This window comes from Zingiber officinale, chromosome 7A, assembly GCF_018446385.1.
Source record: "Zingiber officinale cultivar Zhangliang chromosome 7A, Zo_v1.1, whole genome shotgun sequence".
Taxonomy (NCBI): domain Eukaryota; kingdom Viridiplantae; phylum Streptophyta; class Magnoliopsida; order Zingiberales; family Zingiberaceae; genus Zingiber; species Zingiber officinale.
The window spans coordinates 20,165,409-20,186,918 of record NC_055998.1 but is presented as its reverse complement, the minus strand read 5'-3'; the positions used below and the strand labels follow the sequence as shown (position 1 = coordinate 20,186,918).

The 21,510-nt window shown below is 38.3% G+C and overlaps 1 protein-coding gene and 1 pseudogene across 1 annotated transcript; one reads left to right on the top strand and one right to left on the bottom strand.

Moving 5' to 3' along the window:
• Positions 1–1,025: 1,025 nt before the first annotated feature.
• On the bottom strand, positions 1,026–4,054 carry LOC121999257 (annotated as a pseudogene).
• Positions 4,055–4,071: 17 nt separating this feature from the next.
• LOC122001114 lies at positions 4,072–21,408 on the top strand. The gene is made up of 5 exons (XM_042555699.1): positions 4,072–4,414; positions 4,518–4,628; positions 20,567–20,644; positions 20,722–20,844; positions 20,934–21,408. The coding sequence occupies exons 1-5, from the start codon at positions 4,208–4,210 to the stop codon at positions 21,144–21,146; spliced, it is 732 nt and encodes a 243-aa protein (XP_042411633.1). The 5' UTR covers positions 4,072–4,207; the 3' UTR covers positions 21,147–21,408.
• The last annotated feature ends 102 nt before the right edge of the window (positions 21,409–21,510 follow it).

Genomic DNA, 21,510 nt, shown 5'->3' with positions numbered 1-21,510 from the left:
CCGATCCGACTTACCTCTTGTGGTGGCAGCACGCTTAGCAGGTGGAACTCTGCCTTTTCGTTGGCGACAAATTTGGCTTGCTCTTTCTTGCTATACTGATGCTCTTCTTTGTCTTTCGGAACTTCAAAACCATATTTCATAGTTAGTAAAATATCGAAATCGATTTTAAAGAATACCTCCATCCGACGTTTCCACGTCGCGAAATCTCCGTCAAACTTCAGGGGATGAATATTCGCTCCGACCATTGTCCTAATTGTTGTGCTTCAGTCGGCGATTAGTCCTTCTGAGACGGTCTAACTCTGATACCAATTGTAGGTGCAACATAGACCGCCAAGAGAGGAGGTGAATTGCTTCTGAAAATTTTAACACTATACCCTCCTCGAATCTTTCAACTAAAAAATAAAGCAACTATAATAAAATTAAAAGCAGAAATAAAAAAAAGACAGAATTTTAACTTAGTTACAACCAAGACGGTTGTTAATCCAAGGCAGTCGAAGATCGCACTAGCAGAGTCTCCTTCACTGTAGGCGGAGAAGCCTTTTTACACACTTAAAACACTCACTAGTTGCTAGGAATGATTACAGAGTTGATTGCTTGAATTGTTTATTTCCTAACTCCAGGGGTCTTTATATAATTCCTGAAAAGTCTATCCCGAGGGTCCAAGGCGCCTCCAACAAGAGAGGGGATAAAACTTTATCTAAACAACTCAACGTTCACTTCTGCCAGGTCCGAGGCACCTTCAACAGGGGTTGAAAGCGCCCTCAAGCTGGATGCGTCTCCAAGCTGGCTAGCAGCTTTTCCAGCTTGCTTGCTTCGTCTTCCAAAGTCTCGTTCTTTTGGATGATTCCGGCCAATCGAAATAGAGTTCGCCCGAACCCAATTTCCGATCTTTTTCTCGAGCAGTCTTCCTCCCGGCTTAACATCCCTCGAACGCCGCGCACGTTCTTCTCGTCTACCGATGTACTCTTCCGCAGCTCTCTCGTCATTCAGACGCACCGAGCCCGTCGGCTCTCATCCGTGCCTTCCTTCTCGCTAGTTATATCTTCTGCTCGACTTCCTACACTTCTAAATTCCTGCACACTCAGACACAGAAGTCATATACAAAGCAGGACCTAACCAACTTGGTTGATCACATCAAAATACTCACGGGGTCCAACACCTTGAACATCACTAGATCCAAAATGCCATCCTCAAAAAGCTTAAACTCTCGTTCTTCAACAACCACAAGCCACTCTACAAGTTGAAACAATATTATCAAACATTGTGGAATTATGCTAAAGTCACAACATAATAGCGTTTAGATACTGACTGAGAAGCTCCTGCAGCGTGTTAGCATTGGGTTGGTTATGTTCTTCCAAGAGAACCTGATGAGTGACCATTTAACCAAGGCATTTGGAACACTGGAAGTCCTAAATAATTTACTATAGGATATAGCTTTGTTAAAATCTCCATTGCTCCTGCTACAACAATGAATTTCAGCACTAATACTAATATCTGCAAATATCTGTAACCTTGAGCACGCACCTAAAAGACTGAATAACTTCATGAGTAACAATTAGTCTTCTCATTAAAAGATTTATCAAAAAATTATTGAAGTTTTCTACTTCAATTCCAGGATTTATGAAAGATAATCCACTAAAATCACGGCATCATAGAGGACACTTCGCGCCAGGCTTTCATCTGTGGAACTCTGAGCAAAAAAAACTTGCATTAGAGACATTTTCAAAACTAAAACACGTGAAAAGTTAATTTAGACTCCAATATAGTAATAAATGGGTCCCAGCCAAGAGTGATCCAAGAATGAGCTGCAGGGCGGTACTAGAAAGAAGTAAGCAAATGATAACCTAACTTACTTGGCCTCAACAATTTCTTAATGCTACTTATAGCTCTGGCCTATTTAAAGTCAAAAGTCCAGTTTAAAAGAACAACCTCCCCTAAAACTCTCTGAAGGCAAGCATCACAGAAGATGTTGTGGAATATTCACTACATTAACAAATGGGAGGATAAGAATTCGAAACCCAAGCAATGACTGCAGTTCATTTCTGTTCGTGACTCTGCTTGTGTCCAAGCAAATGTAACCAAATTATGATGTTATATAATGATTATAAAGCTGATCTTGAATACATATCCTCGCAGAACAATGAATGATCTGTGCACCTGAACCAAGCCAAGCATTTTGCTAAGTAACTATTTGCAAGCTATCTAGGATATCCTGTAGCTCAATTTGTTGTTCATTCACAAAGCAAGATCAGATATGGCATAAGTCAGTAAACATCTTCTTGGGTTAATTAATTAAATATAAAGCTTACTTCATGCTGATATTCGTAGTTATGCCTTACTGTCTCTGACTAGCATACTTACCAAGAGGGTAAAGATGGGCATCCGTGGCTTCAGTAGCAGTCTCAAAATGATATCTGTTTATGAAGGTCAGAAGTAAGATAAGAGTCACATGTTAGATCAATCAATCAACATCAGCAAAGGTACACTCTGCATGAAACATCTATGGTATTTATCAGGGAAAAGAATATCACTTAGGCCCACATTAGATCCTAAATAAGGTGCTAAAGAACTAAAGCTTTCAACAATTACTACGAAATGTTTTCTTTGGTATCTTCCTTTCCCTGCTTTAAGCTCATGTGAAAACTTTAACTTCCTAGTCTTGACCTAAATAGTTAATATTTCCACATACAAGGAGCTTCAGCTTAGATGGTTTGATGACTTATAATCTCGTGAAGGTTACCATGCTTTAGATGGTTTGATGATTTAATATCACATGGAGGTTATCATGTTGTGCTTTTATGCTATTTACACAATCTGATTTTTGTGTGTATCAGAACTTTGGAAGTATCATCAGTTTTGTTTTGCTTTACACTATAGTTTTAGTTCTGTCAATTTCATAGTAATTGTTGAAAGCTTTAGTTCTTTGACATCTTATTTACGATCTAACGTGAGCCTCAGTGATATTCTTTTTCCTAGTAAATACCATAGATGTTTTATGCAGAGTACCTTTGCTCATGTTGATAACAAAAGAGAAGTTTTCACGATTGATTGATCTAACATGTGATTTTTATCTGACTTCTGACCTTCATAAACAGATATAATTTTGAAAGAAAACATAGTTCTGAAATGCAGATATCGAATTGATGCTCCATATTGTCAGCTCCTTCTGTAAATCTAGCCTTGGCAAACTATCCACCTGAACCTTCAGGGTTAGATTTAGCAAGAATGTCTCTGCAGCAACTGCACCAGCTAAATATCCAACACCACAGTTTTCTTGCTTGAAGAATGCACATATTTTATCACTGAGCAAAGGAAACAGAATATTCAAATGATCGCTACTCTCACAATGCTGCACCGTCCACACCCGAACTATATCCATAAAACAAAGCAGCAGGTACTAGGTAGCCATCAGAGAGCTCTCGGCCATTATTATTCCTACCACTACAAATGCTAACATAGCTGATGGCAGCCTCAACCAAACTCTCAATCTCCTTTCTCAACTTCTTCGCCACTTCCCCAGACAGCTTCTTTGCCTCACTTAGAAAGTGATACAGTTCCGAAACTACTGGAGCGAGCAAGGCCACGCCCTTTGGGTCATTGCAAGAATAGGAGCAAGCCGAAAGCAGCTGGAGAAGGTCTCTTACCGCAAAAATTCTATCAAGAACGTCCTTTTTCGACCGGATCGCTTCATGGAAGCCAAGAGCAGAATAGAACCATATTACCTCGAGCGGTGGATCGACGCTGGCCTGGATCAGGCGGAATAAAATCGACCGGAAGGTAAAGAACTCACAGGACTCCTTGACTTCGATGAGGAATCGATCGATGTATTCTTTGAGCATGGAGTCAAAGATTGTGCCGGCGTGAGGGCCTTCGGTCAGCGATTTGACAGGGGATGGAGATTCGAGGATGATAGGTCCATTTAGAGTAGCATGCTTCAGATGTTGATAGGGATTGAGCTGGTGAGGGAGGCTCAAAACTCTAACCCTAGTTTCTTCGATAGTTTTTTTTTGTTTCGGTGAGAAATTTGATTTGGATTGGTCTTTTGCCACTGTCGGAACAATAGGGAAGCCATTTTATCGGTTGGGAAATTTTCACATTAATCCCAGATTTCTCAAAATTGTCCATTCACTCCTTAGTCTAAACAGATTTTCTCTATGTCTAACTAAAAAGTCTTATTGAAGCGGTTGCAGAGAGCCGTAGGCGAGCAATGGCGTGGCTCTTTCAGCCTTCCCACTCTTTGCTCTCGCTTCTTCTCTTTCTTCTCTTCCCCCATTCCCTCGCGTCCTCGAAGAAGCAGTCCGCGGCTGCTCGAAAGGACGACATCCCCTTCATTAAGTGCCAGGTTTGTGAGAAGATCGCCCATCAAATCATCCATCAGGTGAAGCAAAAGGAGGCTCAGATTTCGCCAAAAGAGGTTCATTTTGTCTACTTTTTTCCCCAAGTTTTTTCTTATTTGCATCAGTTGTTTCCTCTTTCCAAGTGGTAGATCTGAGGTGATTGATTCGGTGCTGGATTAGATATCGGGGTTCCAGATCATTGAAATAGCTGAGAATATTTGTAATTTGAAGAAGGATGAGTCGGATTGGATTCTCCAGATTGATCTCGTTGAGAAAGGCTATAAGTTGGAGGTATGTGGAGGAACTCAACTAAGCCGCAGTTAGTTTGTTTAGTTTGTTATGTAGTGCACATATAAAAATATAATCTATACCTTGTTCCTTTCATTAGATAGTTACTACATTTCTAAGACCTTTGTTCTGCAAATGATACGATAGAGAAATTAAGGAATTAGAGCCTCAATGTGCTAACGAATTCACATTTACAACATGCAAGGATGGCCTCTCGGATTCGTTTCTTTGTTTCCTGTGAATATTTAAATTTTCTATTGTATTTATGCAATCCCTATTTTCCATACTGTTAGATGTCCCTGTAAACCCTTGTCCCAGCCTATGGATTTTGGCTACCAGGATTTTAATGTTCTTGTTGCATATTTAGTTCATATGGAACTGATTATATACTCAAAAAGAAGATATTTACTAGTTAAGTGATTGAGTTGAATTGTAAAATTCTGATAACCGCAAAACCTGTTGGTTACTGGAATAAGTTTGGAACTATGGTTGTGTAATGCCCTCATCATATTAGCAAAATGGTTCTTCCTGTTTTTTTTTTCAGAAATACACAATTTATTAGTTTTAACTATTTCCTTCTCCTCTTTATTCCAAGCCATTTCTTGGCACCGCTAATTGGTTTCATTACTGATCTATATTTTTGCAAAATATATTAGCAATGGAAAATATCAACTGTAGTTGATTTGTACAGTTTCTCTTCATCTAAACCGAACATTGCTTTTATTGTTTTAGTTGGGTTTCTCAGTAAATATTAATAATCGATGATTTTTTTTAATCTCTCATCTGTTGGCTGCATAGCTAGACCTATTAATCTGCATTTATTTTGTATATTTATGCAACTGGAAGTTGATAAATTTGAAGTTTGAACCACATCTTATGTTGGGTTTCAAATTTTTTTTATTCTTCTTACCAACAAGTTAAAAAAATTTTGTCTTTTATTCTTCTTAATTTTTCTTGAGGAAGAAATTTTATATGGGTGGTTAAAGAGTCTTTATTAGATATGGCATCTGATCTAAATGATATTCAGTGATGATGTGTTCTCATGGAAAAACTTGACATTATTGCATTGACCAAACTGAAGAGATTCTGAAATGATCAGAATTCCTTATGCTGTTCAAATAATTATACGCTAATCCACTAGTTGATGATCACACAGACACATTGTGGCATGATTTATATGTTTATTGCATTATCAAAATTTTATTATAAAAGCTTCCATGAAAAATGTTTTTTAATTTTCTTTTCAAATTTTAAATTCCTTTTATTGTAAATGAAAACTGAAAATAGTTATCTGGAAACAGTTTCAACAAATCAAATGCTTACTAGATTCATAGAGATCATAAATTGCCGAAGAAACATTAATATGTATTCCTCTTAGAAAATTGAGATCTCACTGGCCCATATTTTCATTTATATAACTTGTTGGCCACCGATATCTTGAACATAGGAAAAGTATTTTAAATTTGTGTATTAGCCTTTATACTGTATCATTGTTCTTGGAGGCCGAATGGCCTCTGTGTGGGGCCGCTGGGGTGGCAGATTCCACCTTTTGCTACCATCGGAGGCCGAATGACCGATCTTTAATTTCTGTCAAACAATTACTGTAAGCTACCATATGTAGCAAGATAATAATAAAAATATATTTTAACTGATAAAAATCCATATCATGTTGCATGAAGTGATTATATGGACGTACTTCTTGAAATTTGGATGGCTATGGACTGATCCCTTGTCAATTTGTTAATTTTCTGAGATAGAGATAATTTGGTGAGTCGTGAATAAGTCTGAATAATCCCTGGATGATGAGTTCTATATATAACTGAAAGGCTCCTGGACCCTTTTGTTGGCTCCTTTATTATGAATATATCTAGTGAATGAGGCTCTCACCACAGAGGAGCTGAGGACGATCAATTAATGTGGTTGTACACTTGCCTAAAAAGCTCGTTTCGATGATCCAAATCAACAACTCAAAACTATTCCTCTCAATGGTGCTGAGGACTATCAATTCATGTGGTTGAACACTTGCCTAAAAAGCTCGTTTCGATGCTCCAAATCAACAGTTCCTCAATGGTGCAACCCTACATTTGCACGAAGACCCACTTTCTTGGTCTTATTTATCATTATATACTCATTTAAACTTTTAATATGTTCTCTATCATGTTTTGGTTATTTACACATTTTAAGTGTGCATGCTTACATAAAGATACTGTTGGTGCAGCGGGGCCGGCAAGAGGAGGGTGAATTGCCTGCAAAATAAGAGTATACCCTCCTCAAGGCTTTCAACTTAAAAAATGCAACACTAATAAAAAGTAAAATGAGCAGAAATAAAAAGGAGACCAGAAATTAACTTGGTTACAACCAAGACGGTTGTTAATCCAAGGCGGTTGAACAACTCTACTAGAGTATCTTCTTCACTATAGGCAGAGAAGCCTTTTTACACACTTAGAACGCTCAGAGGTTGCTAGGAATGATTACAGAGTTGATTGCTTGAATGAATGAATATTTCCTAACTCCAGGGGCCTTTATATAGCTCCTGGACAGTCTATCCCGAGGGTCCAAGGCGCCTCCAACAAGGTTCAAGGTGCCTTGAGCCAAGTCAAGCGGATAAAGTTCTATCCGCGCACAAACGGTCGAGTTGACCCGGGCTGAGGCGCCTTAAACAAGCTTGAAGGCGCCTCAAAGGTTTGAGGTGCCTCCAATGCTTGATTGAGGCGCCTTAAAGGTGGAGGCGCCTCCAATCTTGATGGAGGCGTCTTGAGCTGCATTTCTAGCTCGCTTTCTCCTTTGCTTTGACTTCCGAAGTTCCGTTTGCTTGGGTGATTTCGGCCAACCGAAATAGGGCTCACCCGAATCCAATTTCTGGTCTTCTCCTCGAGCAGTCTTCCGTCCCGGCTTTACGCCCCTCGAACGTCGCGTACGTTCTTCTCGCCCACCGGTATACTCTTCCGCAGCTCTTTCGTCCTTCAGACGCACCGAGCCGTCGGCTCCCTTCCCGTGCCGTCCTTCTCGCTAGCTGCGTCTTTCACTCGACTTCCTGTGCTCCTAAGCTCCTGCACACTTAGACACAGGGATAAAAAACAAACAGGACCTAACTAACTTGGTTGATCACATCAAAACAACCACGGGGTCCAACAATCTCCCCTTTTTGATGTGCATCAACCCAAGTTCAAGTTAGGGTAAAAACAAACAAATAGTAATTTTAAGAAAATTACTAAACTAACATTTTAAGCACATAAATTGCAATAATAGAATTTGCATAAGTTAGAAAAAAAAATTAATTTTCCTAACTCCCCCTAAACTTGTTATCTAACTCTCCCCCTTTGATCACAGCAAAAACGGGGTAAAAAAAATTTCTAAGTTATGTAAAACAAATTTCTGAGACTTTTGAAAGAATTCTCTATGTTAAAACTTAGGCAAGAAAAAGAAATTTCTGATTTAGTTCTAATTTCAGAAGAAAAAATATTATAGAGAATTTTCTTAAGTAAAAAAAATTTATACAAGAACTATTTTTGTGAAATTAAGAAGATGTTAAAGAAAAACTTTCTAAAGCATTATTTAATTTCAATTTTAATGCTTTACCAGAAAGTTAATTAAACATTTTATTTCAATATTTTGGTTTCCAGGTCGTGGTGAGACACTAGGCCTTCTTGGTTATTGGAGCAACAACCACTTCCTTAGACAAAACCTCATAAAGAAATTGTAATGTTTAATTTTCTCGCTGTAAGCCCTAACTTAAAAATAATTTAAACTAGCAAAGATTTTGGAACCCAGTATAGGTTCCTTCCTACAGGATTGTTTAAGACCTTAAGGGGATATATAATTTCTTGGAATTCGTCTAAGTTGCCCCTGATGCTTTCTTATATACCAGTTTAATTTTCCATAAACTTTAATTTTTTATTTTTGAAAAACATTAGTGTTTAAACATGCATTAGATTTTAAACTTTCAATTTGAAGTTTTAATTTATTATTTTCAGATTTCAAATTATCTAACATTTTATTTAAGTTAGCAATTTCTTTTTCTGATTCAGCTAAGTCTTTAGAAAGAGCTTTAATAAATTGAAACGACTGTTTAAGGTTTAGAGCACGTACCTTACTTACCTTACTTTGTGATGCTTCCTCTTCATCATAACTTTCCTCTTCTGATGTTCTTCCCCCTTCATTTATGCTCATTTATGAACTTGACTCTTCTTCTAGCTGGTGGTTCGCCATCAGCGCTAGTCCCGAGAAGGCTTCGACTTCAGATTCGGAGGACGTTGAATCGTCCCAAGTGGCCTTCAAGATTTTGTGCTTGGAGGTGTTTGACTTGTGCTTTACCTTCTCCTTGTCTTTTGTCTTTTCCTTTATTTTTGGGCAATTATCCTTGATGTGCCCTTCTTCGTTGCAATTGTAGCACCGGACCGTCCTTCTGTTGCGCTGATGCTTTCTCGACTGTGACCGAAATTTATTAGTTTTAAGGAATTTATTGAAACGTCTTACCAGTAGTGCTGCTTCGGTTTCGTCGATCGAAGCTTCGGAGTCGGGATCGTCTAACTTAGCTTGTAAGGCGATGTCGAGGTTTGATTCACTATTTCTTTAGGCTCTGCAATTCGAGACTCGTGAAGTTCGAAGGTAGAGAATAAACTTTCTAAACTACTTACCTCAAAGTCCTTAGAGATGTAGTAAGCATCTACTAAGGAAGTCCATTCCGGAGTTCTGGGGAAGACGTTGAGCGCATACCGGATGAAATCTCGGTTCGTTACCGATTCTCCGAGATTTGTCAGTTGCGTTATCAGTTCCTTGATCATTGCTTGGAGTTGCGCTACCTTCTCGCCGTTGTTCATCCGGAGGTTCGTTAACTGGGTCCGGAGGATGTCGCGCCTCGCTAGTTTAGCTTCCGAGGTACCTTCGTGAAGCTCTAGGAATTTATCCCAGAGGTCTTTAGCGGAATCGTAGCTCCCGATCCGACTTACCTCCTGGGGTGGCAGCACGCTGAGTAGGTGGAATTCCGCCTTTCCGTTGGCCAAGAAATCAGTCTGCTCCTTCGTCTAGTTGCATTATTCTTTGTCTTTCGGCGCTGTATATCCATATTTCATTATTAAAATAATATCGAATTCGGTTTTAAAAAATACCTCCATTTTGTGTTTCCACGTAGCGAAGTCTTCGTTGAACTTCGGGGGATGAATGTGTAGGACCGTTGTGGCCGGCTAGGAGGGGGTTGTTAGATATCTTGCAAAACCAAAAGAACAACCCTTCCTCGAACTCTTTAAGCTAACACTTGTAAATTAAAGTAAGCGGTAAATTAAAAAACATAAAAAGATGAGGCACGAGTATTTACTTGGTTACAACTGATGTGGTTGTTAATCCAAGGAAGATTAAGCACTAAAAACTCCATCAGGCGGAGAAGCCTCTTACAACGTTGAAGCGCAGAAACAGAAGCTTAACTACAACTAAAGCGTACAAGTGTTTGGAAATGAAATGCTCGTGATTGTTGAAAAGCTTCTGGACCAAGGCTATATTTATAGCCTTGGTCGGGGCGCCTGGAAGGGGTTCCAGGCGCCCTGGGGGGATAAAACTTTATCCCCAACGTTCAGATCGCGTTTGACGCGATCTGATCAACAAGTCTGGTCCGGGCGCCCCGGGCTGCTCCGGGCGCCTCGGAGCCTAAAGTCAACCGATGTTGACTTTTTCATCCGGGGACCACTGCTCCGGTTCAGTTTATCTCGGTCCGGGTCTTTTACTTCGGATCTGTTTGCTTGGGTGATCTCTGCCATCCGGAAAAGGGCTCATCCGAACCCAACTTCCGGTCTTCTCGAGCGGGCTTCCCTGCGGCTTCTCGTCCCTCGGAATTGCCGCGTGTTTCCTTCTCGTCCGCCGGCGTACTCATCCGCAGTCTTCGTCCCTCGGACGCACCGCGTGCCGTCCTTCTCGCTAGCTGCGTCTCTTGCTCCCCGAGCAATCTTCCGCTCCGGTTTTCGTCCCTTGGAACCACCGCACGTTTCCTTCTCAGCCGCTGGTGTACTCTTCCACAGCACCTCGTCTCTCGGACTGCCGTCCTTCTCGCTAGCTACGTCTTCCGCTCGACTACCTGTGCTCCTAAGCTCCTGCACACTTAGACACAAGGTTAGAAACACACAGGACCTAACTTAACTTGTTGATCACACCAAAACAACCTTGGGGTTCCAACAATCTTCCCCTTTTTGATGTGATCAACCCAAGTTAAGCTAGGGTTAAAAATAGACATAGAATAAAACAATTTATTGCAATAATATGCAACAAGATGGAAAAAATTAAATTTAAAAAAAAATTTTAATTTTCACTTTCTACCTCCCCCTAGACTTTATACTCTTTCTTCTCCCCCTTTGATCACATAAAAAATTGGGGTTGCAAGAAAAATCTAAGGGTTGACTCTTAGAAAATATTTCTAAGTCATTAAGAACATTTAGAAAGTTTTGAGAACTTTGAAAATTTTGCAATAATTTTCACAAAAAACAATGTCAAAATATCAGGGAAAATTTATAAGTTAAATAATTTTTCAAAATTTGAGAAATTTCTAAATTTTGTAAGAATTATTTAAAAAATTTAAGGCAAAAAATAACTTTTGATTTTTATATATATATATATATATATATATATATATATATATATATATATATATATATATATTTTTTTTTTATTTAAACAGAATTCATTCTTAAGTTACTACCACATATCTAAATTTCCATTTTAATCTTCCATTATTTTTTAGATCACAATTTTTCAGATTTAAAGCAGACAGTATTAAACATGCAGAAAATTATATTATGTAAATTTCTATTATTAGTTTGTCGAGAATCTTTAATCAACAAGCTATTGTTCGAAGTTCTTTCAACTCATTATTATTTAATGATTTTTTAGTTTTTAATTCGCAAAACTTTTTCGAGAAAGTAATTTGTAATTCGAAAAAATATTCGAAGAAAGTTTTCGACAACATTTCTAATTTGCATAATTCTTTCGAAAAAATATTTTGCAATTTACAAAAGTCTTTCGACAAAATTTCTAACTTGCAAAATTCTTTTATCAAAATATTTTGTAATTTGTAAGAATCTTTCGTCGAAACATTTTGCAGATTGAAGAATTCTTTTGATAATATTTTTAATTTGCAGAATTCTTTCAAAGTTATTGGTAAACCAAAAACCTCTTTCAATGATTCGATTTTTAAATCGCAAAAATTTCCAAGCAGCTTTTCATTTTCAGGCAACTTTTCAATAAATTTATCCAATTGCTCAGAAGGTGGAGACCATACCTGACTTACCTTGTCAGCGGTTGATTATCCCCCTGTTGAGTTGCTTTCTTCCAATATCTCTCCCCCCTTCATTGATGCTCACCTGAGATGAGCTTTTTGTGTCCTCGGGATGGAGATCGACTATCTCGGCAGTTTCCTCATTCTCGGACTGTTCTGTCGGTGGCTCGGTGTCCATCAAGAAGTCGGATTCGGCTTCAGCTGGTTCTTCGTAGATCTTCAAGAACTTTTCCTAAAGTTCTTTTGCGTTCTTGTATTCTCCGATTCTGTCGAAATCTTCTTTTGGTATTACTGTTAGAATGTGAAATTTAGCTCGCGCGTTTGCCATAAACTCCTCACGTTGCTTGTGAGTCCAGAGACGTTTATCGATTTCTTCTCCGTACGCGTTCTTCGGTTCTTCATAACCAAATTTCATTATTAAAGAAATATCAAAATCTGAGTTAAGGTATACCTCCATTTTTTGTTTCCAGACGGAAAACTCCCCCTCGAATGCAGGTGGGTAGTCGCTAGCTTCGACCATCGTTTTGTTGCTTCAGACGGCGGTTAGTCCTTCTGAGGCGTCTCGGCTCTGATACCACTTGTAGGACCGTTGTGGCCGACTAGGAGGGGGTTGCTAGATATCCTGCAAAACCAAAAGAACAACCCTTCCTTGAACTCTTTAAGCTAACACTTGTAAATTAAAGTAAGCGGTAAATTAAAAAACATAAAAAGACGAGGCACGAGTATTTACTTGATTACAACCGATGTGGTTGTTAATCCAAGGAAAATTAAGCACTAAAAACTCCTTCAGGCGGAGAAGCCTCTTACAATGTTAAAGCGCAGAAACAGAAGCTTAACTACAACTAAAGCGTACAAGTGTTTGGAAATGAAATGCTCGTGATTGTTGAAAAGCTTCTGGACCAAGACTATATTTATAGCCTTGGTCGAGGCGCCTGGAAGGGGTTCCGGGCGCCCTGGGGGGATAAAACTTTATCCCCAACGTTCAGATCGCGTTTGACGAGATCTGGTCAACAAGTCTGGTCCGGGCGCTCGGAAGGGTTCCGAGCGCCCCGGGCTGCTCCGGGCGCCCCGGGCTGCTCCGGGCGCCCCGGGCTGCTCCGGGCGCCCCGGAGCCTAAAGTCAACCGATGTTGACTTTTCATTCGGGGACCACTGCTCCGGTTCAGTTCGCCTCGGTCCGGGTCTTCTACTCCGGATCCGTTCGCTTGGGTGATCTCCGGAAAGGGCTCACCCAACCCAACTTCGGGTCTTCTCGGCGGGCTTCCTCCGGCTTCCCTCGGAATCGCTGTTTCCTTCGTCCGCGTACTCGCATCTTCGTCCCTCGACGACCGCCCTTCTCGCTAGCGTCTCTTGCTCCTCGAGCATCTTCCGCCGGCTTCGTCCTCCGAACCACCGTGACGCTTCCTTCTCGTCCACTCTTCCAAAGACACCTCGTCCCTGACCGTCCTTCTCGCTTTCCGCTCGACTACCTGTGCTCCTAAGCTCCTGCACACTTAGACACAAGGTTAGAAACACACAGGACCTAACTTAACTTGTTGATCACACCAAAACAACCTTGGGGTTCCAAAAGAATGTTCGCTCCGGCCATCGTCTTGATCTTTGTGCTTTAGTCGGCGGTTAGTCCTTCTGAGGCTGTCGGACTCTGATACCACTTGTTGGTGCAACGGAGCCGGCAAGAGGGGGGGTGAATTGCTTGCAAAATAAGAGTATACCCTCCTCAAGGCTTTCAACTCAAAAAATGCAACACTAATAAAAAGTAAAATGAGCAGAAATAAAAAGGAGACCAGAAATTAACTTGGTTACAACCAAGACGGTTGTTAATGCAAGGTGGTTGAACAACTCTATTAGAGTATCTCCTTCACTGTAGACGGAGAAGCCTTTTTACACACTTAGTGTTGGTTGCTACTCGGAAAACCTAGAGGTTCCACTGTACAAAAATTTTGTACAAAGGTCTGAACCTTTTCCTAGCTACCATGTGTTCTTTTAAATTAAATTTTGGATCGCCTGCGGAACTTAACACGTTTGATCCAAAACTTAATCTATTTGTTCTTTTAGGTTTTGACTTGGATCTCCTGCGGAACTTAACACGTTCGACCCAAATCACCTTAAGTTATTAATTCCATTAAATATTAATTTCCATAATTGGTTCCCAGTACTGACGTGGCGAGGCACACGACCTTCTTGGATATGGGAGCAACCACCACCGACTAGACAAAACCTTTTATGGAAAGATAATATTTAATTTCCTAAAATAACTTTAGGTTAACCGAAAAGAACAATCAAATCACAAGGGAAAGAAAAACAAAAGAACACTATATCGAAAACAAATTCGAAACTCTAGAATCGTATGCCTCTTGTATTTGGTATTATTTCCAAAAATAACTAGTATGATGCGGAAAGAAAAATTACTAGTTATACCTTTTAGAAAGACCTCTTGATCTTCTACCGTATTCCTCTTCTAACCTCGGACGTTGTATGGGCAACGATCTTCCGAGATGAGAAACCACCAATCATCTTCTTCTTCCTTGCAAGTTTCGGCCATCAAAACATCTTCTAGGATGAAGAGGTTCGACCACCACCACCATGCTCCAAGGGATGCTAGAAACGAGGCTTGCTTTCTCTCCTTCTCCTTCCTTGATCCGGCCACTAACAAAAGCTCCACCAAGAGATAAGTTTCGGCCAACAAGAGGAGAGGAGAGAAATAGGGCCGGCCACACCACCAAGGAAAAGAGGGAGAAAAATAGAATAGAGTCGTTAGCCTTGAAGCCTTCTCTACCCCCTCTTTTATAATCCTTGGTCTTGGCAAATAAGGAAAATTTAATAAAAACTTCCTTAATTCTTTAGCCAATGAAAAGGAAAATTTATTTAATTAAAACAATTTTTTCTTTTCAAAATTCAATGGCCGGCCACAACAATAAACTTTCAAGCAAATAAAATTTTAAACACCAATTAAAACTTCCTTATTTGCTTCCGGAAATTTATAAATTTCTCCAATAATTTTATCCCTTCATGATTGGTTTATAAAAAGGAAATTTAATAAATTAAAATCTTTCTTTTAACATGTAGATAAAAAGAAAGTTATCTCTAAAAATTAAAATCTCTTTTAATCTACAAATAAGGAAAGATATCAAATCATTTCTTAATCTTTTGTAGAAACTTATAAAAGAGAATATTTAATTTTAAACTCTCTTTTAAATCATGAACATGGTTAAAAAGGAAAGTTTTCTTAAAATTTAAAATCCTCCTTTAAACAACAAATAAGGAAAGATTTCAAATTTTAAACTCTCTTTTGTAGATGATTTACAAATAAGGAAAGTTTTTATAAAAATGAAACCATCCTTTTAAACTACAAATAAGGAAAGAGATTAATCTCTTCTCTTAATCTTTTAGAAGGTTATAAAGGAAATTTTTAATTTTAAACTCTCTTTAAAATCACGATATCCACATAAAAATAATTTTAATAAAAACCTTTTAATATTCTAGTGGCGCCACCCAAGCTTGGGACCGAGCTTTGGCCCACCTCAATGGCTCATCCACTGGTCTTGGTCGGCCCTAGCTGGGTTCCAAGCTAGCTACCCCATTGGATAGGTAAGAAGGTGGGTATGCGGTGGGTATAAATCTCTATATACTAGAGGCTACGATAGGGACCGAGAGGAGGAATTGGTTTTGGTCTCCGATTAAGCATCCCGTGTTCGCCCCGAACACACAACTTAATTTCATCAATAATAATTCATTCCACTAAAGAACTATTATTGAACTACCGCACCAATCCCAAATTACATTTTGGGCTCCTTATTATGAGTGTGTTAGTCTCCCTGTGTTTAAGATAACAAATGCCCACTAATTAAGTAAGTTACTGACAACTCACTTAATTAATATCTAGCTCCAAGAGTAGTACCACTCAACTTCATCATCATGTCGGATTAAGTCCACCTGCAGGGTTTAACATGACAATCCTTATGAGCTCTTCTTGGGGACATTCTCAACCTAGATCACTAGGACACAGTTTCCTTCTATAATTAACAACACACACTATAAGTGATATCATTTCCCAACTTATCGGGCTTATTGATTCATCGAACTAAATCTCACCCATTGATAAATTAAAGAAATAAATATCAAATATATGTGCTTGTTATTATATTAGGATTAAGAGCACACACTTCCATAATAACTGAGGTCTTTGTTCCTTTATAAAGTCAGTATAAAAGGAACGACCTCAAATGGTCCTACTCAATACACTCTAAGTGTACTAGTGTAATTATATAGTTAAGATAAACTAATACCTAATTACACTACGACCTTCCAATGGTTTGTTCCTTTCCATCTTGGTCGTGAGCTACTGTTTATAATTTATAAGGAACCGATAACATGATCTTCTGTATGTGACATCACACACCATGTTATCTACAATATAAATTAATTGAGCAACTACATTTATCATAAATGTAGACATTTGACCAATGTGATTCTTATTTCTAGATAAATGTTTATACCAAAAGGTAGACTTTTAGTATACACTCTAACACTTAGAATGCTCAGAGGTTGATAAGAATGATTACAGAGTTGATTGCTTAAATGAATGAATATTTCCTAGCTCCAGGGGCCTTTATATAGCTCCTGAAAAGTCTATCCCGAGGGTCCAAGGCGCCCCAACAAGGTTCAAGGTGCCTCGAGCCAAGTCAAGCGGATAAAGTTCTATCCGCGCACAAACGGTCGAGTTGACACGGGCTGAGGCGCCTCAAACAAGCTTGAAGGCGCCTCCAATGCTTGATTGAGGCGCCTCAAAGGTGGAGGCGCCTCCAATCTTGATGGAGGCACCTTGAGCTGCATTTTCAGCTCGCTTTCGCCTTTGCTTTGACTTCCGAAGTTCCGTTTGCTTGGGTGATTTCGGCTAACCGAAATAGGGCTCACCCGAATCCAATTTTTGGCCTTCTTCTCGAGCAGTCTTCCGTCCCGGCTTTACGTCCCTCGAACGTCGCGTACGTTCTTCTCTTCCACCGGTGTACTCTTCTACAGCTCTTTCGTCCTTCGGACGCACCGAGCCCGTCGGCTCCCTTCCCGTGCCGTCCTTCTCGCTAGCTGCGTCTTCCGCTCGACTTCCTGTGCTCCTAAGCTCTTGCACAATTAGACACAGGGATAAAAAACAAACAGGACCTAACTAACTTGGTTAATCACATCAAACAACCACGGGGTCCAACAGATACTTGACTATTTTTTATAATATGCACGACACATTCATTTGCAGATCTTGAGTTAATGTTGCTGAATTTGTGTATAGCACAAGACCTTCAGTTGATCAGTTGATTATTTTTCTCTGCGAGGACCTTTCTAAAGCATGCTTTGTCAAGCCAATTCCTCTTCTTGTGGTAATTTCATTTGATTGAAAGTTATTACAGTTTAAGTTAAAATAAAGCTCATTCCTTGCAAGACTATACTTTGTCATCTATGTTTATTTTAATTGTAGCATGTGATCACCTAATTATTGTACCTATAGTACCTGAAAGTTTGATGATATCAAAAGTAAAAAGAACTTGAAAAAAAAACATCTATGAGCAACAAGTATAATTATTGCAGTTTTGGTTTGATGATGCTTAGCCGCCTGTTTTTTCCCACTATTCATTAGCCTTGCATTCTCAGTATCAATGTAGCCAAGAGTCAAAATTGGAACCTATATAATGATATGCTATGTTATATTTTGGCCTTGGTTCCTGTCTATTAACCATGCTCATCAAGCCATGTAATTCCAATTCTGTGATCAGCTACATGATTTATCACTTTGTGAACTCAGACTAATTATAAAATCCATTGTTCACATCAGAACTTATCCATACCATCTAACTTCATATATTGGAGTTAACTTTATTGCTCTCCAATAATCATAATGTAATTCCTTTTGTAACTCCACACATTTATCTTCGCATTCAATTTCAGTTGCATAAATATTTTGTGTGCACCTAGTAGCTCAACACTGGGTAATAAATAATGAGAGATTGTACCAATCTTGTAAAGACACAACGGTCACAATAAGATCTAGAAGCTCCTCTTCATAGTCACTCACTCTTTATCAATGATATTTTCGTCAATATCTTGTTTATTAGTAATACAAGATATCTAAAATTCTGAAATGTCATGTTCACTCCTCTTTAATTATTTCCTCAGTTTTTTGTTATGCTGTTTTTTTTCTTATTGAAACTATGTTTCAGTTCTAGTTTTAGGTATCACCTTGATAGTTCTTTTAGGTGGCATTTGGTTCTTTCCTAAAAATTGAAATAGGAATGAGAATCATAATATTGTGGAATGAGAATGATTATGAGTATGGATATCATTCTTAAAAATAATGTTTGGTTAGTTGAATATTTTCCATCGGAATAAATTAAAATTTCCTTTTTTACCCTAAGAGGAAAATAAGAGAAAAAAATTATATGTGAGAGAACATTAAATGTGAGAAAAATATGATCAGAGAGAAAATGTGATCAGAAAGAATGAAGAGAAGGAAAGTGTGATGAGAGAAAATAAAGAAAGAGAGTGTGATGGGAGAGAGCATAATGAGAGCAGATGAGGAGAGAGACAATGTGATGAGAGAGAAAATATGATAAGAGAGAATTAAGAGAGAGAAAGTGTAATGAGAGAAAATAGGAGAGAGTGTGTGTGATGGGAGAGATTGAGGAGAGAGAAAAGATGATAAGAGACAAAGCGTGATGAGGAAAAATGAGGAAAGAGAGTGTGATGGGAGAAAAAGCATGATGAGAGAGGATGAGGAGAGAGTGTGTGTGATGAGAGAAATTGAGGAGAGAGAAAGTATGATGAGAAAGAAAGCATGATGAGAAAAAATGAGGAAAGAGAGTGTGATGGGAGAAAAAGAATGATGAGAGAGGATGAGGGGAGATAAAGTGTGATGGGAGAGAATGAAGAGAGAAAAAATGTGATGAGAGAGAACAAGGAGAGAGAAAGTGATATAAAAGAAAATTTGAACACATATATTAAGGGTATTTTCGTCCAAAATGTAATTCTCATGCCCATTTCCATTCCCATCAAAACCCAAGGGAGGAGGTGAGTTTCATCAATACCTAAGTTTTTGGGTTTCATTTCAAAATTTTAATTTCATTCCCATCAACCAAACACAAGGTTTGAGAATAAATCTATTTCCTCATTCCTAAACCTTTAAACCAAGTGCCGCCTTAGCCTTTAAACCAAATGCCACCAAGTTTTGGCTTATTTTTTATTATCTATCTTCATTTAGAAAAAGGAAAACTAGTAATGGTTTCTTTACAAACTTGCTTTTGCATATCTCAAAGTTGAAGCAATACATCTCAGAGCATTCACAGTGGTTGAGAATATTTCTCCCTAAGTATTTATGGTTCCCACTTCATATCACTCTTCAAATATCCTACTATTAAAATATCCCAAATCTCAAAATGAAATATCTCACCAACTAAATATTTATGGGTCTCATCCATCAAATATCTCACTCTCAAATATCCTCAACTTTACAATCAAATATCTCACCAACTAAATATTTATGGATCCGACGACCATTTTATTAACTTACATCTAATTTTGAATTTAGATAAAATTAATATATATTTTTAATATATTTCGTCTATCCTTTTTCCATAAATATTTTTTACTTAATATTTATCTATATATTTGAACAATTATTCAATATAATTATTTTAATATTAATATTTTATTTAAATGGAAATAATACAACCTCGGACGTGCACATTTTAAAAAAAACTATAATATACGAGTTCAAATATTTCACAAATTCGAAATTTAATAACTAAATATTTTATAGATGATAAATTAGTTATTTACTCATTATGACGACATATTTCCCAGATGTGTTTAATTAAATCATAACAAAGCTGATGATGCACCTGAATATCACGTAACTCAGAATTTCTTCGAATGTATTCAGCAAATTCATTAGTTGAGCCGTGATAGTATCTTGTTCTTCACGATTCTAAATCGATATTGCATGATTTTCGTCCTCCACAATCATGTTGTGTAAAATAATGCACGTATACATGATTTCTTTCTATTTATCCATAAACCAATGTCACCCTGAACCTCTTATAATTGCCCAACGAGCTTGGAGTACCCCAAATGCCCGCTCAATATCTTTTCTTGCAGCCTCTTGTCTTTCTTTAAATTTCATTCCTTTCGGATCTTGAGGGCAGGAAAAATTCTTGACAAAAGTGGCACATTCCGGATAAATGTCATCTGTTAGGTAGTACCCTTTTGTATATTTGGAGAAATATCTCCTATTGGAGATGCTCTCAAAGTCAGGGGTCTTGTCAGGCTGGGTTTAACCTTCATCATAATCTACCTTCTTCAAAAGCTGCTCATGACAAGACCATTTTCTTTTTTATAACATGTAGGATTTTTTTACCTTTGCTGAATTAGTTCTTTGAAATGCATGGTTCCATCATGCCCTAAAATATGCTGCACACGATCTGTAGCATTTGTGTACATAAACCCATATACTTTGCAAGTAAGGAATGGGTGGACTTGGGCAGAAATATGTGAACCAATTCATTGGAATCTGGAATTCACTGGCATCAACTGACTTGAAGCTTGTTTGGGGAATTAAAATGCTATAGATACTTCTGCAAAGCTGTAATTTATATATCAGACTTCATGAAGCGGCTGAATTATACTTGACTTCAATTTTGCAGGATAGAATTGCTGGAGAAGCCTTTATTGCCAAGTCCTCTAAAGAAGCTGAAATGGATAAGATTTTGAGATCTATGGAGGTACTTTACCATCTAGTTTAGACTCTTCAATTTGCTTCATGCAATTGAATTGGTGCCTGCAACTACCGTGAGAACAGGGCATGCCAGCCGCACCGGGAATGAAAATGTACTCGCGGGGAGATTTGATGAGTGGTAATTTTGGTAGTGGTGATGAAAATGATGACGAGGAAGACGAAGAAGATAACTTCTCTGAGAAATTGGTTTACAAACTTTTTCCCTGTTGTTTTCACGATTCAAAAACCTCTTTTCTATTATTTTCATGTTTTGAGAGAGTTGCTTCGTTATTCAGGGAAACATTGTGAAGAGTAAAAACCCTCCCCAGCAGGACTATAGACACAAGATTTTGCTAGGTATCACAGGGACTGTGTTAAAGAGGCATATAAACATAGTATATGGAAACATGCAAAGAGCTGGTGGAGAAAGTTTACAAAAGGTGCAAGTCCAGCAAAAGAAAAGAACAAAATTGATCTCTGAGTCTGCAAGAACCATTTTTACGCGGTAAGTTCTGAGATCAGAAAGTTTGCTCGAACTGAATGCTGCGATGTACCGGTACAAGAACAGTTAGGCATTTTTGTTTCCTTCTATTTCTATCGAAAAGAATATTTAGAATAAAGAGTTTTAGACAATTTTAGATATGTATCCCAAAACCTTGCCCCTCAATGTCAAAGTGAGGTGGACGATGCTTCAAAAGTTTTAATCCCTCTCCAGATTTTGTGTTATTGCTGATGAAACAAATGTCTAGTTTGTAATAATTGACCAATTTAAAATGTTAAACTGAAGTTGTATAAGTTTTTTGTAAAAGATATTGCCCCTGCTTAATGTAGCAAGATTTAAAGAAAGTGACAAATTAGTCGCAAAGAACATAA